Source organism: Eptatretus burgeri, chromosome 16, assembly GCF_056783735.1.
Source record: "Eptatretus burgeri isolate ZD-2024b chromosome 16, Ebu_testis_v1, whole genome shotgun sequence".
Taxonomy (NCBI): domain Eukaryota; kingdom Metazoa; phylum Chordata; class Myxini; order Myxiniformes; family Myxinidae; genus Eptatretus; species Eptatretus burgeri.
The window spans coordinates 31,516,937-31,539,247 of NC_140976.1; the positions used below are offsets into that span (position 1 = coordinate 31,516,937).

The following is a 22,311-nucleotide window of genomic DNA, read 5'->3' on the forward strand; positions in this document are numbered from 1 at the left end:
GGCGCTCAAGGTCCGCCAACAACCCCCTTCTGGTAAAACTACCAAAATCACGAATCACTGCTCACCTTCACTCTTTCATTCCTCTTTTTTCCCGCCTTTGGAATAAACTCCCTCACTCTATTCTTTCCCATTCTTCCCTCCAGGCCTTCAAAACAGCTGTTCACCACCACCTCTTATGATCCCCCATCCAAATCCTCGATCTTTTCTACCCCCGATAATCCAACCAAGCCCACCTCCTTCAAATTCCCTGCTTTCCTTCCTGAAAGTCCCTGTAATGTCCATTACAGGGACTTGTATTCCCCATGTTCCCCGTCCCATCCCTCTCCCTTCTACAGATCTCCTAATGTCTCTATTCCCCACCGTTTTGTCCTTCCCACTCCCGCCCCCCTTGCTGTGTGTTAGCTCTCACATGAGCCTCGACAAGGTATACAAAAAAATAAAAAAAAACCATAACAATGTTATTAATCAACAAAAATTGTGAAATAAAACTATTCCAGAACAGGTATCCTCAGCTTTTTATGTGACCACCTTTATATTTTACATGACCACCTTTGCTTTACACACTGGCCATTATCACCAGACTTTACACACCAGAATCAATGTACAAGTGTGGAATATGTTTCAAAACTCTGTTACTCTGCAGCATTCGGAAAAATTGTATGGTCGTCATTTGACCTGTTTGGTTTCTTTCTAATCCCAATGAGCATCAACAGTTTTAATATCTGAAGATGCCAAAGTCAAACCCGACTGTGTTGATGTAGTTTTCTTGAATAAGGAAGATCACTTCAAAAATGAATAATTCCAGACTCGATCTGTCCAGTCTATCTGTTAGCTCAAAGAGTAATAACGATCCCACTTCTGACACCATTTTTACCCTTACTGGATGCAAATTATAAAGAACATTGTTTGAAAAGAATGGAAAGGCCATCCTTTAATGAGCTTAAGACTTTCCAACTTTCTTCTTGTATTTTGTCTCTCTAACTTCCTTGACTCGTCATTTTGAGAGGTTTTCTCTTTCATTCATTTGCTATACATATTGTTGCAATTATAGAAAAGACCCCCATGCATTCAGAGACAAATAGGATTTTTCTCAGACAGATATTTCTTTAGTTTGTGTGAGACAGATTTCCTACCTTTTGTATTGAGGGATTTTGGAAGGGAGGTGCATCGTTTAGCTACCCATCTTTAACTCCAGCTACCCATCTATCGCCGATCCTGCTCTTTGCCTTTCAAACCCCGTAACACCTCACATCCTACTGTTTGCCCTTCGAACTCCTCCAACCCCCTTTTCCATTCCACATCCAAAACCATGCACCGACCACTGCACATCCCAAATTACCCCTATTCGTTCAAAACAATGGACCTGAATTACTCTGTAACTTGTACAAAAGATTCTCAATCACGTGCTTGCACACCTGTTCTGTTCATTTTAGACTGGAAAATACTGTTCATTCAATTTTCTGCAAAAACACCCATTTGGATACAATGGAGGCAACCATTAGACCTGCGGTGACCTCTTATTTTTATCATTTCTTTCAAAACAACACATTAAGAGCTAAAAGATCATTAACTGGCAGCTGTTCACTGATGCCATGTGCGTGTCACTCATGTGCGTTCAACAGATAACAGTGCTGCAGCAGTTTGCTGGTCATCATTGTGCATATGGTTCATCAGCAATAGCTGCTCAATCCCCCACCCCCCCCCCCTTACGGTTGCAGAAGGCAAAAGAGCATAACTTCTTTTGAGAGCTCCGTGCAAAGTGAATGTCTGTGGAAAGACTCCAAACAAGAGACATTCAAGCAGCCCTTACACGCAGATCGAAAAGCACTTTAGTGCACCAAGCGTCTAATCCACCATGTGCTTTGGGTCTCGACTAATCTCATTTACCATAAGCTGTTTTGACCCATCTCATTTACCATGAGCTCTTGATGTTTTATACTCCGAACCTCCTGTCTCTTGGAAAATTTGGTCTTGTAAGAGTGCTCTCAACTCGTTTCATCTGCCAGTAAGGGTCTTGAATCTACTTTCAACTAGTCTCATGTGCCAGGACTTTTGATTTGTCTCACTCTCATTACAAGTCCTTTGGCCAAGGCTACACTTACGCATGCCTGGTTGGACCACGAGGGCCAACAATGGGAGCTTTCATGCTGCACGAGCATACATGCATCTCTGTGAGGTGAAGCAGGAGCCGTACCCATATGCTCCGCTCTGCACTCTATATATTTACTCTCCTCTTCCTCTCTAGGTTTCCCTGGAATGATTGGTGGCCATGTCCTGTGTTTAGCATAAATAAGAACGTATGAGTGGGCTGCATAAGGGCTAACGTAGTCTGCTTTCTCATGTGCCTTTTAGTTGTGATTTCTGTCTATCAAATGTAAATACATGCTCATGATTGCTCTTGTAAATAAATGTGTGAGGTGATAATAAATTGCTGATTGAATAAACCTTATTGTGTTTATTAAACTTAAACCTTTTGGCCTGCTCGCTATTGTCTTTTACTCCATTGGTCCGACATCGGGTGTGAGTTTCGTGAGACAGAAAATTTTGCCCCACTGATTGGCTCTGCGATTAGCCAACAGCCATCCACGGTTTGCTCGGCCATACATAATAGACGGGTGGATGTTGAGGACATGACATCGAATTAGGGTTGCCGTGCCAATGGTAAGGTAATGCGTAACCAAGGAGAAAAAAGCCTGCTAGACTCAGAGGTTCTAATTGGCGGCCACGGTTGCCTTGCAACCCGTCAGACCACAGAGTTATCTGTAGCTGGTGGCCTCGGGACCGGAGGTTGGGTAAAGGTCCAACGAGCTCCCACGTGATAACCTCAGACCCAGCGTCCGTGTCAATATGTAGCAAAGCAACACAACACATTGTACACCATTTATATAATTTCTTAAAAAGTACAGACGCAGGTGTGTATAATAAAAAACTGTAATTGGCTTCAAGGGAAGAGGGGGGGGGGGAGAAGAAAATTAGGCTTAAAAGCGGGATAAAAAAAATCTTGTTTTAACCACCGATTTGTCATCACTTCACAATATTACTTACCGGTTGAGCATTTTACATCCAATAATTTTAATTGGATAAATTTTGTGTTTTATCATAACATTGATTGGATGTTCCCCATGATATTGTCCAGAATCAACAATCTTCATCCCCATTTTGCTTCTGCTACTTTACTCTCATTCTTCTTTCTCGTACGCTGGGTTCTTCCCATTCCCCATCGGCATTGTCGTTGTCTTCACCGTCGGCCTCTTTATCCTCGCTGTCAGTGTCGGACTGTTCATCCGCGAAGTACCTGTAGCCACGGTTGCGTCTTCGCGGCCTGGGAAGATGTGGGAGGCGAGGTCGCTGCTGCTGTTTCACCTTATGCTTGAGCACGAGATAGCACAGCAAGGCCACCAGCAGGCATACCAGCAGTACAGAGAGTTTTACCTGCAGGGAAGAACAGGACTACGTGAACAACAAAGTGCTTAATAACTTGTTCTCTGCCAAGGATGGACCAGAAGAGGAAACAAAATATGAAAAGGTTACAACATCTATTTATTCCCTGAGTTCGTTATTAACCTCCACCATCTTCGAAGATGGATGGAGGTTACTGTTTTCACCCCTTTCTGTTGGTTTGTTTGTTTGTTTGTGAACAGTATTACGGAAAAACCCCTTGACGGATTTCGACGAAACTTGGTGGGGGGTTAGGTATGGTCCAAGGATCATGCCATTAAATTTTGGACTTGGTCCCCCCCCCCAAAAAAAAATTGTTGGAGAAATTGTTTTTTGTTTTTTTTTGCATTTCTACATGTTTTATGTGATTTCCCACCCCCCCCCCCCAAAAAAGAGAATTTTTTTTCATTTCTCCATGTTTTAAGTGATTTCCAACCCCCGCCAAAAAAATTGTTACCCCCCCCAAAAAAATTGTTAGAGAATTTTTTTGCATTTCTACATGTTTTAAGTGATTTCCAACCCCCCAAAAAAAAATTTTAGAGAAAAAAAAATTTTTTTTTTGCATTTCTACATATTTTGTGATTTCCAACCCCCCCCCCCCAAAAAATTGAGAACATTTTTTTTGCATTTTTACATGTTTTAAGTGATTTCCAACCCCCCCAAAAAAAATGTTACCCCCCCCAAAAAAAAGAAAAAAATTTTTTTGCATTCTACATGTTTTAAGTGATTTCCAACCCCCCCAAAAAAAAGTTAGAGAAAAAAAATTTTTGCAACTTTTTTTCAACAAAATTTCGATTTTTTTTTTTTTTGCATTTTTACATGTTTTAAGTGATTTCCAACCCCCCCTCTCCCTCCCCCCAAAAAAATGTTGGAGAAAAGAACTATAACTCTGTCAGCACTGTTGACATAATATTTAATGAATAAGATATAAGGTTCACTTGAGTGACCCAGCAGTATTGGCGGCGGAGGTTTTGCTCTCCCGAGTGCTCCCCCTCTAGTTGTATTTGAGGCACTCTTCCTTTTGACAATCCATTTGGAAAAACTGAAGTACCTTTAATATTTCCTGTTTATGAAAGTCCCTTGGAAATATAATTACATTTTTTTTATTTATGTACAGAGCTGACCTTAAAACCAGAAATGAAAACGTCATAAACAAAAGTTTCGGTTCGTTAAGAGGTTTCAAAATCAGATGACACGTCATACAAGAAAGCAGACAGGAAACGTCATTTGGCCTATCCTGCCTATGTTATAGCCTCATTCAGTTCTCTTTAGTCAATTTGATCCATTAACTTATTGGAACAAACTTGTACAACTTCTAAATGCCATCTATTATATTGGCAGGTACAATGTGGTCAAAAGGCTTTTTATTGCAAAAGATGGGGTTGTTTTATTTGTACAAATGAGATTTCTAATCTAGTCGACAATCATTCAGCGAGGAGGTTATGTGCTCTTACAGTGACACTTCTTGCTTGTGCTAAAAAAGAATGGTCATAAATACTTATTTGATCTTCCACCATAAGTACATCCCCTTCCCCACTGAGTACGACATCCGACAACATTTGCAATACAACTTTTCAAACAAGAGGGTGACAGTACCTAAAATGTGCCTGCGATGCAAAATTCCCCACTCGATGGTGGCATCGCTTCAGTTATATACCCCTCATGGACCCAATTCCAAGATAAACTTTGATAACTGTCCAACATTTCTTTCACCAATTGCTTCTGAAACAATATCAAAACCCCTTTTTCCACATCTTGAATTTGTAAGTTGGGCTTCAGACAATTATTAGAAAAGTTTATCAAAAATGGGACATTTGATGCATATACAACCAAAGGACATCATTCTATGTCATCCTCGATCTATACTATAAGAGAAGTGTGTGTGTGTGTGTGTGTGTGTGTGTGTGTGTGTGTGTGTCATCACCATTTTTCTCAGAGATGGCTGAAAAGATCTTCGTCAAACTTTAAGAGGTTCATCAGTGAGTGTTGGGGAGTGTTTAAGACAAGCCAATTTTTTGAAAAAAAAAAGTTCGTTTTTTTATATATATTTTACAATGCTAGTACGTGCCCGTAAAAAAAAAAAATTCAAACCTCGAGCAAGAAACAACAACCACACAGGCCGTTCCATCGCTCTCACGTGCCCGTACGTGAGTGGCCCGGAAGTTCGCATATCGCAGTTACAATTATTCGCAATTTAGTTTTAATGGCCAATTATTCAATTAGCGCCAACGTATTTTGCCTTTTCGCAATGTCATCGCAAGGAAAAACACAAAGAGAAGAGAAAAGAGAGAAAAAAAAATTTACTTCCTGGTTTGGAGCATACCAGCTCACTCTGATGTTACCGAAATTTATGCACCGTCTAATATGAAAACGATCATAACTTGGGGCATTGTGTTTATCTATAAATGCACATAAGAAATTGAGAAATTATTAGAATACACGAATTCATCACTCTCCGGAAGCCCGTACGTTGTTATCAGTAATGGGGAACGCGGCTGAGGTTCTCTTCCCATCGGCCACGCCTATGCAGCAACGTGTCCTGTCATTGGTTGGTAAATAAATGGCCATAACTTGGGAACTGCTTGTCCAATTAATATCAAACCTTGAAAAGGCACATCCTCAGGTCCCCATCAATATACCTGGCAAGTTTCAAATAGATCGGACCAGTGGTTGTCGAGAAACAGCGGTCACAGACACACGCACGCACGCACACACACTGCTGAAATTATATAGATTAAAAAAAAAAAAATTCCCGATAGTGCATAAACCTTTGTTGCTACGTGAAGTGTTTAGACCCCCATAAAAATAGACTGGCAATGCCAGGGTACCCCTGCTAGTAATCTATAATTCCACCAAAGCTCAACTCGTGATGTTACCTCACTTATCCTGCATCCTAAATAAAATCACGTCTCATTCAAGGATAAATCTTCAGCGGATGAGAACAAACCTTCATGGATGAAACGTAGGTTGTCCACAGGTAGGTGATGAAGATGGCAATGGTTTTCCACCATTGTGCAATTGTGAAAATGAAATCCTGTCGGTTCTTATCCTCGTATGTTATTCCCAACAGAACTGTCGGTTAGCAAGAGAGAGATCATTTCAAAAATTTGCCCGATTATATATATATATATATATATATATATATATATATATATATATATATATATTTTTTTTTTTTTTTAATCTCAATAAAAACAACATTTTCCCATCATGGGAAAAAAAAACATTGAATTATAGATGCAATGTTTTCAACATACTTGAGTTCAGAAGGTATATCAACAGTTCTAGCTGCCTTTTCTGGCATCATGTTACAAAGCTGTGATAAGCTCAGTAAAGATGGCTCATCATCGAGTTGATGTCGAATAGGTATTTTGGGGGTGGATTAAAATAAATCTTCATTGACTGACGTTTCACACGAGGACAGATCTTCAAAAATACTCCACCCAGTGATCAAGTTACGCTCGTTCTGAAACCCCCTCAAACTATTTCATCACATTCAGCCTCATTTTCATGGATCAAACCTGGAACTCAGAAGCAAGAACGCTATCGATGAACTATTCTGCTTGATACGATATGGAAAGGGAAGGGTGATGTTCAAGATCTGGGGAAGTGCAGAGGCATTACGCTCCTCGGTCATGTAATGAAGGTGCTCGAGAGGATTCTGGAGGGGAGGATAAGGAAAAATGTGGAGATGGAGAGCCAAGAAGAGCAACAGGAGTTTAGAAAGGGTAGGGGGGACGACAGATGGGATGTTTGCACTGAGAAAGTTGGTGGAGAAGAGGTTGGGGTGCAAGGTGAGATGCCATTGTGATTTATGGAGCTGGAGAAGGCCTATGACACTATCCTGAGAGCGATGGTGATGGCGTCACCGAGATGGATGGGAATGCCAGAAGCAGAAGTCAAGTTGGTGGAAGGGATGTACAAGGGAACAAAGGGAAGAGTTTTGGTTGGTCCTTGGATGTCTGAGGAGTTCAGTGTGAACATCGGTTTGAGGCAGGGAAGCTCTCTCAGCCCACTCATGTTTATCATGGTGATGGAGCTGATAAGCAAGAAGGTGAAGTCGAGGTGGAGTATGGGGAAGATGCTGTATGTGGACAATCTAGCTGTTGTGGTGGAGAGTGGGTGGGAAATGCAGGAAGTACTGGGGGAGTGGAACGAGGCATTTGGGAAGCATGGGCTGAATACGAGTATGGAGAAGACCGAGGTGATGTAGGTCAGACCACAGCTGAAGAGAAAAGAAATGAATATCAGGTTAGATAGAGGGAAAGGAGATCAGGCAGGGAAATAGGTTTGAGTATTTGGGAGTAACAGTGACCAGGGATGGCAAGTCCGAGGTAGAGGTGCGGAGGGTGATTCAGGTGGGTGTGAATGTGTGGATGAGGATGGAGGGAGTAATAGAAGACAGAAAGATTTCAAGAAAATTTATAGGGAAGGTTCTGATGTCGTGTATTATGCCGGCCTCCCATTACAGCCTGGAGACGATGGCACTGACAGAGAGACAACAGAGGCTGCAGGTCTGCGAGAACAACTGGGTCAGGAGGATTGCCGGAGTGAAGAGGGTGCATAGAAGAAGGATGGATGAACTGAGGGAGGAGATTGCTGTACAGATAAGCTTGAGGGGGGAGATTGGTCAAATGCAGGATGAGATGGGCTGGACACTTGGTGCAGATGGGGGAAGAGAGAATGACAAAGACAGCAGATATATTGAGGAAGCATGGTAGGAGGAAAAGAGGTAGACCGTGTTTGAGATGGGAGGATTGTTTGAGGAGGGATATCGGTAAGGTAGGGGTGGTTGGAGAGTGAAGAATGTTGATTGAGGACGCAGAAGTGGGGTGGAGTAGTATTGTGGTCAAGGCAGGGCAGAAGCTTGGTGTTACCGGACCTCACCCTTTATAAAGGGAGGAGGAGGAGGAGGAGGAGGAGGAGGAGGAGGAGGAGGAGGAGGAGGAGGAGGAGGAGGAGGAGGAGAGAGATGATCAATGATGGCTGGTAGTTGATATATGAACACATTATCATCTGATGCATGGATGTACATAAAATAATTTGGAATTTCAAGTTCAGGTACATCATAAAAGTATGAAATTGTTAACTGAACTAAGACTTTGGAATTACCACTTCAAACTTGCAATGGATTACAACACCAGTGGTTCAAAGCTTCTCTCTCCAGATTCCATCAACAGGTACAAGTTGTCCTTCTCGACACTCACACGTGTCTGGAACAGAAATGGAACTCAAAAGGAACGTATCAATGAAGTGCGACAACATGCAAGATGTTGGGGGTAATAAGGACAGCTGCACAAGCCGAGTGGGATAATAATGGGGGTTTTCAGATGCCAATTAAAATATCCTCATGCTAAAGCCCAACTGGATTATTTTACCCACAATTCCCACTCGTACCTCATGGTACTTTATTTTTGAGGACAATTTATGTGAGGAATAAAAAGTACTACATATGTTCTAATAAACATACTGATGGAATGAATTTCAATAGGGTAAGGAAAAAGAAAATCAATGCACTTAGGGGGCTGGTGGGGGGGGGGGGGGGGTGGGAGTGCATTTGATGTTTGAACCACTCCGTACATTAATGGTTCAAGGGTTGTAAAACCAAGTAATAAACGACCTGAGGTTGGAAATATGGTATGTATGTGTTTTTATCCCTCACACAAACCAACCTCAAACAAATAGAAAAAAGAACGTTGCTCGCAGGGGTTGACATCCCATATGGAGCACTCTGTGGAGGCTGTGACGTATCAGTTGCCATAGTGACGTGACCTAGCAACCAAAACGAATATTTCAAAGTAGAATGTATTCCTAAATGATGAGCACCCGTTGCACACCAAGAGATGGCAGGGTTTGATTCCGGCCTGTGAATCGCGATGATAAATGCTTTCTTTGTGTTTGATAAGAAATGGGTATGGGTATCGCTTGAATGTTTCCACACTTACTGCTCAAGCCCGTACTATTGAAGCCACTTCCCAGGCCCCAAAGTGCTGCAACAGCATACACAACAATATTCTGGGTTGGATCGCGAGGCTGCGGTGCCCAAGCAAAGAGAGCCACGATGAGGAAGAGGTGCAGAGCCGTGGTTACGAACAATGTGGAGCCGCGGCGCATATACTCCAGCGGCATCGACAAGAGCGCACCGACCGCCGCAGACACCCCAAACGTGATAAGGATTCTCCCAAAAGCTTCCAGTCCGAGTGCACATACTCCGTATGACTGTGGGAGGATGAGCAAACATCCACCATTTGCTACACATACATCAGCAACAGACAATGTGACTGGTATCTCGTACTTCATAATCATTTTACAGCATATAAATTGCTTTGTGACAAATCTACCCAAACTAAAATGACAATTTTGCATTTTCATCTGTTCTCAGTGCAGATGATTCACCAGACGAAGGTTCCCGTATGAAAATGAAGACAGAAATGTGTAACCCCCTACCTGAGGTTCTCGGAAAAGCTTTGATGCAGATTGCATGCAGGACACGCACTCGGAGAAATTCATATGAATTGTAAGGATATCAGTTGACAATGGAGAAATTTAACAGTGTATGGCATCGATACCAAACGCTCATGGATACATTACCTAGGCTAAACCAATATAATGAACACACTGAGGCATTTCATGGCCAACTCTGAATTAGGTGAGGCCTGCAGATTACTGCCTCCCTCAGTGAGCCAGTGACTGGTGTAGGCTTAAAGGTTAGGGTGGCTGGCTTAGGATCTTCGGGTCCTGAGTTTGATCCCCGTTGGCTGCTGAATTAACACCAGGTGGGGTTGACTCAGCCTGTCATCCTTCCAAGGTCGGCGAAATGAGTGCCAGTGTACTGGGAGAGGGGCACCGCATCAGCGGCACAGCCACGCTTCCAAGAAATGATAGCTACTCCAGCAGCCAAACTGCCATATGCAAGAACAGAGCAGTGAGCCAGTTGTGTACTAGACAATCTGACAGTGACTTGGTAATTCTGCTGAAACAAGTAGAGTTTTCATAAGTTGAGAACCTCAATTGATGCTGCACTGCCTTAGCTGGATTTGAACAATCAACAAGCTCAGTCCTTCAACAACTTTGAACAAAACCATCCAGCGTCCCCACTACGAGTTATTTTGACCTAACTTAATTAGCTTATTTTTCTCACTGTCAGGACCATCTTCATTTTAGAGGGCAGCAAATGAGGTACCACATAGGCTGCTTGTTAAAGTTTGTGATTTGTGGAGTCATTGGTAGATCAACAGTTAATTTTTATGAGAAAAACCAAAAGGGGGTTTGTAAGTGGGAGGGTATCAGCATGGGAAATCTCAGTAGTGGAATAGTACTGGGACTGTTGTTGTTTGTTATTTATATCAATGATTTGGGTAATGCGGTAGAGAGTAGACTTTCAAAATTTAAAGATGACACCAGGCCAAATTGCAAATGAGAGGGGGTTGGGTAGGAGGGTGATCAGATTCAGAGGCAGTCATTCTAATAACATGGGCAAAAACGACGAAGGGTTAACGCCCGTAATGTCACGTTCTCCTTGCTTCCCAATGGCGGTTAGCATACTTCGATCAACATTCTTTTGATTTCCATCCATTATCCAGCTTATCACCTTGTTCTCTTGTAAGACGAGCAACCTCGGTAGACATCTGGGGTCACATATTCCAGGTGGGATTGCGATCGTTTTGTATCCATCTGTCCCAGGATTATAACGAAGCTTCCTGTTTCGGTTTGTGATCTTAAAAATGGTATTGTAGGTTTCCATGCACAATAAAGGCCACTTCATATTCTTTTTGAAGAATAAAGTTGGAGGGATTCATGGGAAATAAAGCTGTGTAATCACTCATCGTGAAATTGAAGCTTCGGGTTGTGTTTCTCATCATATCTTGAATGGGATAAAAGCTCCTTGTATTATGTTTTATTAATTATTTTCTTGTTCAGTAGTTGATATGAAATGGTTGAGGATTTATTTGAACACTTGTTATTTACAGCCTTATTACTGCCGATTGCCTAATTGAGATGGGTCATTTTGGAGAAAAGCCGCCGATGATACCAGAACCATCTTGTTTAGCTTCTATAACATGTTTTTCCTTCTCATTCTTCTTCATCTTACCACTTACGTAGACTTTATAATAAAGCCAGTCCAGCAAATCAGTATATCTATTATATCATCGTCGTTTTCCATATCCAAGGGTTCATCGAAATACCCTGAACCTTGGTGTCCATATTCAGTTAGAAGAAATATTAATCTCGGGGAAATGCTAACATTCGCTCAAACAGAACTCAAGAACACCAATTTCATCATTAATATCATAAACTTTTCATTAACAAGATTAAAATATGTCTTCCTCTATTGCTATGACATTTTAGAATCTGCTAAATATTGATTATGAATAATGCACTCAACACAATTTGGAGGTCGATTTACCTTTTCCACTTGGTGTTAATAATCGTATTCTAATTGGTCTAAATGTCCGAATTATAGCTCCATCGTTTGAGTAAAGTCTTTCAGTATCGTGAACTCTTCCCAAAAACAAAAAATTTTAAATTTTATTTCTAAAACTCTCAAAATCACTTTTAGCGAATGTCAGTTTTGGTACGCGTTGAAATCAATTTAACTTCTGATTACCTTCATTATTCTTTGAATTTTTCTTCCATTTTAATGCATTCTTCTATAGCTTTGTTGAAGCTTCTTTCATGTAAACCATGTTTAGTTATTTGCTCTTTACTTATTCGGGTTCCTTCCGTTTCATTATGTTTGTACCATATCCTAATGCTGTGTGGACTGTGCTTCCCCACTGACGGACCTCTGGTAGCTTGTACATGTCGCTGCGTTTGAGCCCGGGGAGTAACTGCTGAGATCTATCTGTTCGGGTTCTTCCTGACATCTTTGTTCTATGTTCCTTTCATTTCTTTATTATTATTATTTTTTTCACAATTCACTTTATTCATTCTAATTCTTGCTTTTTCTCCTCTTTCATCTCTATTCCTCTCTTTCGTTATCTATCTCTCTAAGGAGAAGTGAATTCTTGCAGAATTTTTTTTCCGTAAGGCTCACTTGGCTGCACATGGATGGGTTTGAGGGTTGTGGAGTAGCGGCTGAAACCCGAATCCTATCCAGGTTTCTCCTGATGACTCCAGCTTTGCTCTTTACTTCTTCAAGTTCCTTCTTGGTCATCCGTTTCATTGGCTTATATCTTTTGCATTAAAAATAGTTGATTGTTGATGTCATGTACCTCCTCCTGCCCATCCCTCCTCTCCGGCAGCCTCATCTGTTCCTCTTCCCAATTTCCATTGAGTGAATGTCAGATTGGACTAGGTTTTCAGTGTGGGTGAAGTTCACATTGTGGAGGGTGAATGTGCTTGTGGATTGGATGATTGAAATGGTGGGGTTTGGGGGGGGGGGCTTAACACGGGTATTACAATGGACACAGCCTTCTCTCTCCTGTGTCGATATTTTCTCATATGTACAGCATATTATGCACTCTGAATGGGGGGGGGGGGGTTGTGGGGAGAGGTGAAAGAAAAGAGATAGTAAATCAAGAGAAGGAAAAATGTGGGACAAAGGGGTGATGATGGGAAGGCCAGCCTTAAGACGATCCAGTCCAGAGCTCCTTGTTGAAATGAATGCCTTTTTAAAACACTTGGGTTGTCCAACTCACCAGCATGTATCCAGTAAGGAAGAAGAGCAGTTCAAAGCCACCGTAAATGAAGAACGGAGTTAGGAGACGAAGCCGGTAATCACGCATGTGCTTGAAGGGAAGCTGGAAGATGTTTCCCCAGCCGATGCTCCGCAGGTCGATCTCCTCGGTGGGCCGGTAAGCTGAGCCACACAGCAGCAGCACCTGGGGACAGACGTTCCCCATTTCCATTAAAATTTATCACCATTTTTGCTGACTTTATATTTTGCAGGCTCTCAGGCTCATGGAAGAGGTGTAACACAAGTCATGAACACGAATGCAGACTGTGACATTAGACAACACCAGACAAAAACAACTTAGAGGAAGTAACTTAATTTCCTGAAGCGCTCTGCCAGTGATGGCAGGTTATGATGACACTTTTGTCTGTCGTCAGTGGGGCAAATAAGGAAAAATATCTAAACTGTCAACCTACAACCCTCACCAAAAGGATGACCAGGCTGCTTTTCTGAAGACCATAAAACTACATTTAATTTTGTAATTGATGTATTTAACAAATAATTAAATGAATTCTTAAAATATACATCAAATTCTTTAATAAATGCATTATAATGTGTATATAAATGAAATGTTCCATCGTACAGTCGCGTGTTGATATAGTACACTGTGATTCGTTGTCATACAAGCAATCGGAAAGCGCCACACTGCAGAGAAATCGGAAAGCGCCACACTGCAGAGAAATCGGAAAGCGCCACACTGCAGAGAAATCGGAAAGCGCCACACTGCAGAGAAATCGGAAAGCGCCACACTGCAGAGAAATCGGAAAGCGCCACACTGCAGAGAAATCGGAAAGCGCCACACTGCAGAGAAATCGGAAAGCGCCACACTGCAGAGAAATCGGAAAGCGCCACACTGCAGAGAAATCGGAAAGCGCCACACTGCAGAGAAATCGGAAAGCGCCACACTGCAGAGAAATCGGAAAGCGCCACACTGCAGAGAAATCGGAAAGCGCCACACTGCAGAGAAATCGAAATGCAGAGGGACTATAAAGGTACTTGTGTGATATCATTGCAGTGGGATGAATACTATGGCTCCCATCACATGACAAGTGTGATGAGGAAGAAAATATCACATGACAAGGGTATAGAAATCAAAGTCTTAGCGAGTAAAGGTTACTCCTTGTGTTAGATTACCTTATGACGATGTGTTAGGGGGGACGCACATCAACAGTGGACTTGGACAAACAATAGGTGTGTGGAGGAATAGGAGGGAATGGACACATGAGGTGGACGAGATGGATACAGAAGGAAACTCCCAAGAGGGAAAAACTGGAAACCTGGAAGGAGGAGGGCTTAGGGTAAGGTGGAATGTCGCCGGGAAGGGTGGGGGGCTAAACGAGGGTTGAAAAAAAAAAATCATGATTTGGGATTTGGGATGATTTGAGATGGTGGTGAACAGTTGGCTTTGAAGACAGGGAGGGAACAATGAGATCGAAAAGAATGTGGAGGTTAGTTCCATTGGCAGGAAAAAAAAGAGGAACAAATAAGGGAGGGTGAGCAATGACCCTGGATTTAGGAAGTTTCACCAGAAGGAGGTTGATGGTGGACCGTGTGCCTGGGAGTGGTGGGGAGAGGGGAAAGTGTAGAAGGTGCGAGACCAGAAAGGAGGTGATTGAAGACAGAGACCACTGACCTGTCTGCAATCGAATAATAATGGGCCCATAGATTAATCTTCATTGCAGGAGATTCCAATGATCTTGAAGGCTTTGGTTGTCATGGCGTTAGGCATGGTGTGAGATAGGAGAGCCATCCCAGAAGGGAGAGCAGTACTCCATCAAGCTGTGGAAGACAGCCTTCTAGGTCAATAAGACTTCAGGTGTGCCAATGAAGGGCTTTGTATGATGGAGGATGCCCATTTGGAGACTCGCTTTGATGAACGTTGAAATGTGGTTTGCCCAAGAAATATCATGGCTGATTGTGAGACCCAGGAGTTTGAGTGACTGAACTTCCCCTGGAGGATTGTAAAGAAACCAGATGGATTGTTTGTAATACGGTACTTTTAGAGAGGAGAGAGTGTGAGCTTTCTCAGGATTGAAAGACATTTTCCAAGTGTTTAATCAGCTTGTGATTTTGTCAAGGTCTGAAGAGAGGGAAGAGGCTGCAACTTGCCTGTCTGAAGGATGAGGGATGTCAGAACAGAGGGTGGAGTCATCAGCGGAGAGATAATTGATGAAGATTAGGAATAGGATTGGACCCAGAATAATGCCTTGGGGTACTCCAGCCTTGACAGGGAGGGGAGATTAAAGGATTCTGGAACAGCTGTCTGAATCAGTGGAGACATTGAGGAATGCATTGAGTGCCACATGTTAGCGAGGAGAGTAGATGAGGTTTGTGAGCCATGTGTGGAGTTGGCCTTGGATGCCAGAGTCAGAGAGTTTGGAGAGCAAGGCAGGATGCCAGACTGTATCGAATGTTTGAGATATGTCCAGAGATGGCACTGATCTCATGTCTGACATTGAGGGCCTCCATCCATTATTGGGTGAGTAGAAGCAGCATGTCCAAGGTAGAGTGACCTGATCTGAATCCATATTGGTGATCTGAGATGAGGCTGTTGGAGAAAATGAAGGATTTCATAATCAACTGCAATGATGGATTCCATGACTTTGCTGATGATTGGAAGTAAGCTGATAGATCTGCAAGTAAGGGGATCGGTTTTTGCACCTTTTTATATAGTGTAGTGATGCTGCCAGATTTCCATGCAGATGGAAGATGACCTCAGGCAAATGTTAGCGTGAAAAGGACAGATAGAGGATGTGAAAGGGTAATGTGTTAATGTTCTTAAAGAACAGCAAGATAGATGCACTTTCACCTAAAGTGGTCTGAATGGACATGAAGCTGCGTGAAAACTGCAGATCTCCATCCATGGGAGCAAACGGTGCGTGTTGCTCATCCATTTGGTGGCGAACACAAGTCAGCACAGTTCATTTATAACCTTTCCCAATTGCAAACTAGAAAGCATCTGAAAGTGCAAAGCCCGTCTGCATCCGATTTGTACTCAAACGAAACTTGATGAAAATGACAGCTAAAAAAAAAATTGTACATTTTATCCATTTGCGCTCCCCACAATCTCAGAATAAAGGTTTGTTGAAGATTTGATGACAAAAGCTCCAATGGTAAAAATGTTACAGCCTGGGCATACACACTGAATCTCAATGGTAAACAAGGGTTTTGATTAAAATGTTTATGGCTGGTCTATCACTTCACCGATGACGTCATTCTTACACACTCTTATTCCCCATTAAGAGTAGAATGACGTTTGCCAAGTTTCAAATTTTTCCGATCAGTGGTTTCAGAGATTTAATGCTTAATTTTTTTTGTGTTTAATCCAAGATGGCTGCTGTATCGCATGGCCTATGATGTCACAATTGTAATTAAAATATTCTCCATTGAGAGGGGGAGGGGGGGTCACTCCTATCCTGGAAACTTTTGTGAATTGGAAAAGTGGTTGTGAGAAAAAAAAAAGTAAAAAAAAAACAAAGAGGGCCAAAAAAAAGGTCAAGCAATAATAACAATAATTTCAACAAATTTAATATCCATATTCATATCCAAAACTTCTCCATATTCATATAATAAAGCTTTGTTGAAAATTTGATGACAAAAGCTCAAATGGTAAAAAAGTTACGGCCCAGACACACAGAAGTGTTTGCAAAGCCCCGTCTTCCGCTGCGCAGGGGACGGGCTAATTAACCATTTCACTGTTTGTGTTGAAATAATCATTGTGTTTGTTTATGTGGCAGGCAGCATGTATTTAGCAATGCCAGTGATGGACCAATAATTTGAAATCACAGCAACAGCTATAGGGTGATGTTGAACACGAACACGCGCGCACACAAGCATAAGCATTCCAGAATCAGATGCAATGTGAAACAAATATGATACATTTTAACTTCCTTTGAATGATATTTCTCACACAAAATTAACTTTATTTCTTTTGCACTCCAGGAAATTGCTCAACAACAATATTGACTCCACCAAAGCCTCCATTAAACAGACCTCCTACAAAATGTGTCACCCAGGCCATCGTTCAGATGGCGATCCTGACCAGGACCACTTGGGCAAGTAGTTAAAAGCTTTGAGCAGAAATTTGCAAACACCGAGCAACCGATTTACAAAATGACTTGAATGTAAAGGAAGATCCTCTCCTTACGATTAGCATGGCAGAGAAAGCAACGCCCATGAGAACGCTCTCCACGATGATCAAATCCATGCTCTTGGGCAGCCGGTCCAGTATTGTGCTATTTAATCCTGCGATCATTCCCTTTTGGTAAGTGCCTAGTAAAAGCATGCACAAAGTCCCAAAGCTGTCAGTAGGAATCAGAATTGGAGCAATACAATATGATACAAAATTGGATTACCAACTCTGAAAAAATACTGTTGTGGATATGTCTTTTAGGGGATAACATTGCAGAGGATAGTTTAGTTATTTCCCATAGTAAATGTAATATAATAAGTGTGAGATAATTTAAATGTGATATGATATTAGATCATGCGTCGTTTTGTGTATAGAAAGACATTCAACCTCTCCAATATTCGTGTCTTAAACATCCATCCCTGAATCACCCCCTTTTTAATGTTCTTTTTGGGGAAACACCGGGTCTTTAGGCACAAGCTTTGGTGGAAAATGAGTATCCATTCTGTTCAAGATAAAGGAGGAGGTTCGTCCGTGTGACAGGTCGGGAGGAGGTACTTTGACCCATCTGACCCAGTCGCCGGGCCAATAGCGGCCGAGAGGGGAGGGGCGAAGTGCATCATGGCAGAGGGTGGGGGCGAATCCTCAGTATAATTCACGGACCGGTGTGTGTGTGTGTGTGTGTGTGTGTGTGTGTGTGTGTGTGTGTGTGTGTGTGTGTGTGTGTGTGTGTGTGTGTGTGTGTGTGTGTGTGTGTGTGTGTGTGTGTGGCTACTCCTATTACAGTTCTGAGTTGATTACATCCAGACTTGCTACATAAGATCAGAGGTGTTTTTATCTTTGCCGATGGTCTTGGGGGAGGGAGGAGAATGCAAATTCTCTTCAGATATGTGTATCATGGAGCACCCCCTCCAGGTGGGGGAGGCAATTACAAGTCCCCACCATTTATAGCACAGTATTCCTCTCCCCACATTTTCCTGTATAGTGAGGTGTTTTGAATTGTAAGCAGTAGGTATGTTTTTGCTTCATGCACATAACCTGGGTTATTTGGTTTTTTTTGCCTCTGCAGACCTGTCAGTTGCCTATACACCGCCCAAAGAAAGGTGAGTCAGAAGAATGCGCTGCATGCTTGGAACAAATCACCCGTCGGGCGGGTGCTCTGATAGTCTTATAAAAGCACGTTTAGGGAGGGGACAGATACTGGGAAAATCTTGTGGTGTCTGCATGAGTTGCCGTACTGTGCCACGCCTGTCCAAGCCAGCCACGTCCACTCTCTTCTTGTACCAAGGTGCGAGACGGGTGTCGGCTTACCTGCAGCAAGGACACTGGGATTCTCATCAAGGTGCAGAGGTGTCCTGGAGGGTATCACCAGGAATCTTCTTGTCTTGTCTAGCTCTGACTATCTCTTCATACGTCTGGGCCCGCTAAGGATATGGATAGTCAAGGAATCTACCATTCGTTGGTTTGTTTTCTGGGCACGCACATTTGTTGGAGGGTAAAGGGTTTTATTGCCATTTATTGTTATCGCTTCTTGTATATTGCCATCCCCATGGCCGAGAAGGCCATGGGGATGGCGGCATGGAATGGCCATGGGGATGGCAGCATGCTTCATAAACCATTGCTTTATGAAATTCATTTGGTGTCAGGGTGAATTTGAGTGGTTGTGATCGCTATTGGAATTGGCATGTCCTTGAAAGGACAATTTTGATATGGGCAACCAGTGCCCATAACAAGACCGTGTTGTGTGCCTCACAACTGTGCTTGGTCCTAATTAGAGATAAGGTGCACGGCCCCGATTACCATGGCGCATCTACTGGCTTGGTGGTACCACCAGCACGGTATTGTAGCAATAGACATGTGATCCAGCTCGGGGCCACCATGGCCGCTCGCCAGGATGTATACCAGGCCACTGGGACGACCCGGCGGTTACAATACGTTTTCTCAAATCCAAATAGGATTTTAAAATGTTTATGTACTTTTTATTGTCCTCTCACTAAAAGGTGGCTCTTCCGAGGTTCAAATTCAAACCAATGTCAGGTTGGATTGGGCTGATATCGTTCCAGCAGTTAGTATGTCATTGCGAAGCATACCATCCTTTAGAAGCTCTGAACTTGATTTGACCAGATAAGAGTCTTATTTTGAGCACTCCTTCTCTGTAACCACTTTGGTGGTCCTCTTAGGATTGCTCCTTCGACGGCAAGCCTCCAAAAACACGTTGGATCGAATCAGGTATCCGGATTACAAAGATCGTAAATGTGTCATCATACATTGCAAGGTGAACGATGAAGAATGACACATGTTGTCTAATATTTCCATCATTTCTTTACCCAATGAAAATAAAAGTAATTTTGGGTACAAACACGACTACTACTACTACTACTACTACTACTACTACTACTAACTTTAAAGGCCCATTTATTCTCACCTGGGGAAGGGGGGGAGGGGTTCAGCCAGAGAAGGTTTTTGCTCCATGTCGCTCACCAATCGACTGACCAGACCTGACATTCAAAGGAGGGTAATTTGGGCAGGACTTTGGAATTTGTTCAGGGTTCCAGCGATAGCTCGCCAACTCTTCACAAAAGACACTGTGGGATCTTTAACATTCACAAATTCAAGCCAGCAGATGGATCCTCTGGCTTAACACCCATCCGAGGTACTGCGCACATACTGATTGATGAATCTCCCTGCCTGCGAAACACCAAGATGACAGCTTATAGCTGGACCGGGAATCAAACCATAGCCCAGACGACAGCTCAAAGGTGAGTGTGCAAACATCCAAGGCATCCTACCAGCCCCACAAACATTGGCAATAAAACTTCATAATTAAAAGGAAGCCGTTTTTTTAAAGATGACTCCAAAATATACTTTGTTGTCCTCTGAAAGAGTCAATAAAAAGCCAATTCAGCAGTTTTGTTCTTGCATACGGCAGCCTGGCTGTGAGGTAGCTATCATTTTTTGGAAGCATTGGCTGTGCTGCTGATGCTGTGCACCTCAACTTCATCCCCCCCCCCCCTTCCCCAGGTGAGAGCAATACACTGGTACTCATTTCACCGACCTCAGAAGAATGACAGGCTGAGTCAATCCCACCTGTTAATTCAGCAGCCAACAGGGCACAAACTCAGGACCCTAGGATCCTATACCAGCCACCCGAGCCACGAGGTTAACACCAGGCCTGATTCACCAGTAATAAAAACTCATGCCATGCAATTTACATTAGTTCTATAAATTAACCGGCACATTAACACACAAACGGTAACTGTATGGGAAACGTGCGTAAATGATGGTAATTCCATCATGGCCTTTCGAGAAAATGGAACGCGATTGTGCTCAATGGCCTTGTAAGGCCTTTTACAGTGACATGCAATGTGTGAGTGTAAAAGATGGAAAAGTACACAGAGTGCAGCTGCATTAAGCACAAGGGACATTTTATCTTTATCTGCACATGATGGCGTGTCGAAAGTTCATTAGCGAGTTGAATTGTTGGAAAAGCTGCAACTTCTCCATTGCAGAGCTATTTCCTCAAGCAACAAGTCTCAAAATTGCTATAAAATGGCAACCGCGGCTTGTGTAGGCTTGACGGGTCAAATGACCTCTTCCTGCGCCTGAGTTCCTTGCGTCTCCTTGTGTGCGAACAGGAGCACAGGATATCTGACCATGATGGTTTCTGACACGACCAAGGACATATTATGAAGGGCTCCATGAGGGGTCTCTCCCTCTCTGGTGATCCATCTTAAGGCAGCTCCAAGGCAATGATTACACTGGGTGGTTTGAATTTGATCTCATGGCAGTAGTCAAGGTAGGAATTTGACATTTGTTCAGGGTGATGTTTTTTGTATACAATGTCAAGGCTAGAACATGGAAAATGGAAGAGCTAGACCATAGAACAGATCAGGAAATAACAGAACAAAAGGAACAGTAGAAAGAGAGGGGAAAACACACCAACAGGAGGGATGAGGGACAAAATGGAGGGAGACTTGAAGAAATAAGGGATATGGGGAAGAATGAGGCCAAAGAGAGGACAAGATGGATGCAGCTGCAAACTCTCAGGAAGGAACAAGAATGACTGTACTGTGGTCACAACCTGAGACACAATATATATATATATATATATATATATATATATATATATATATATATATATATATATATATATATATATATATATACATATATATATATACAGGGTAGCCCAAAAGTTACTTTACCACTGATAAATTTCTCGCACTTCCCTCCGTCCCTTCCCCTCTGCCCTCACCCCCTCGCCAATATGGTATGCGGAAACACTGACTCAGAAGAATGATGGAGCACATACAGATACAATGACAAATTAATTATTGTAAGTACTGTACAATAAAACCTGTATATTAAAAGAGTTCAAGAACAACGCTTCACTGGGAAGGGGTAAAGTGACTTTCAGGCCACTATATATATATATATATATATATATATAGCCTCCTCTGGCCAAACGACTCCCTCATCCTTGCTCATTTCCCAGGTGTCTGTGGTGAAAGCTGGGTCCAAAAATAAAAAAATATATATTTATATCATAACCCACGGCTCAGATAACATTGTCTAATCTAATCTGTCTCAACAACCTTGTGCCGTGTCTGTTCCATGTTCCCACGTCAATGAATAAGATTAGATAGATAAGGTTCATCGTGATTCACCTTTATATCTGTTACCTCAGGTGTGTGTGTGTGTGTGTGTGTGTGTGTGTGTGTGTGTGTGTGTGTGTGTGTGTGTGTGTGTGTGTGTGTGTGTGTGTGTGTGTGTGTGTGTGTGTGTGTGTGTGTGTGTGTGTGTGTGTGTGTGTGTTTCTTCCTCTCCCTCTCTTCCGCCCTCCTGCTCTCTCTTCGGTAATAAACCTTTTGTTCATAAAAGCCTGAGCGTGGTCATTCGAGGTCTGGGATTTCGCCGTTAAATGTCAGTGAATTGGCTTTAAAAATCCGGTAACGGGCCAATTGGGAAGCACACATTAAAAACACTCTAAAAAGAGTTGATTAGTCAGTTATATCAGAACGAGCCGATTCGTCACATGGTCATGGATCGTTTAACCCCAATATTGGGC

General features: G+C 42.6%; 1 protein-coding gene and 1 long non-coding RNA gene across 3 annotated transcripts in view; both read right to left on the reverse strand.

Annotated features, from left to right (window-relative positions):
* Positions 1 to 1,498: 1,498 nt before the first annotated feature.
* The window catches only part of UNC93B1 (unc-93B1 regulator of TLR signaling), a 44,960-nt gene continuing 24,147 nt past the window's right edge, over positions 1,499 to 22,311 (reverse strand). For both annotated transcript variants that reach the window (XM_085860094.1, XM_085860095.1), the window contains 5 exons: positions 17,262 to 17,386; positions 13,080 to 13,262; positions 9,384 to 9,657; positions 6,386 to 6,510; positions 1,499 to 3,432 (listed from right to left, as the gene is read on the reverse strand). In XM_085860094.1, coding sequence (XP_085716220.1) covers positions 3,169 to 3,432; positions 6,386 to 6,510; positions 9,384 to 9,657; positions 13,080 to 13,262; positions 17,262 to 17,386 — 971 coding nt within the window. In that variant the 3' untranslated portion in view covers positions 1,499 to 3,168. The remainder of the gene's footprint in view (positions 3,433 to 6,385; positions 6,511 to 9,383; positions 9,658 to 13,079; positions 13,263 to 17,261; positions 17,387 to 22,311) is intronic.
* LOC147010816 (uncharacterized) lies at positions 7,025 to 9,370 on the reverse strand. Its single transcript, XR_015052490.1, has 2 exons — positions 8,551 to 9,370; positions 7,025 to 8,326 (listed from the first exon to the last, which is right to left on the reverse strand). It is a non-coding gene; the product is annotated as an uncharacterized LOC147010816 (long non-coding RNA).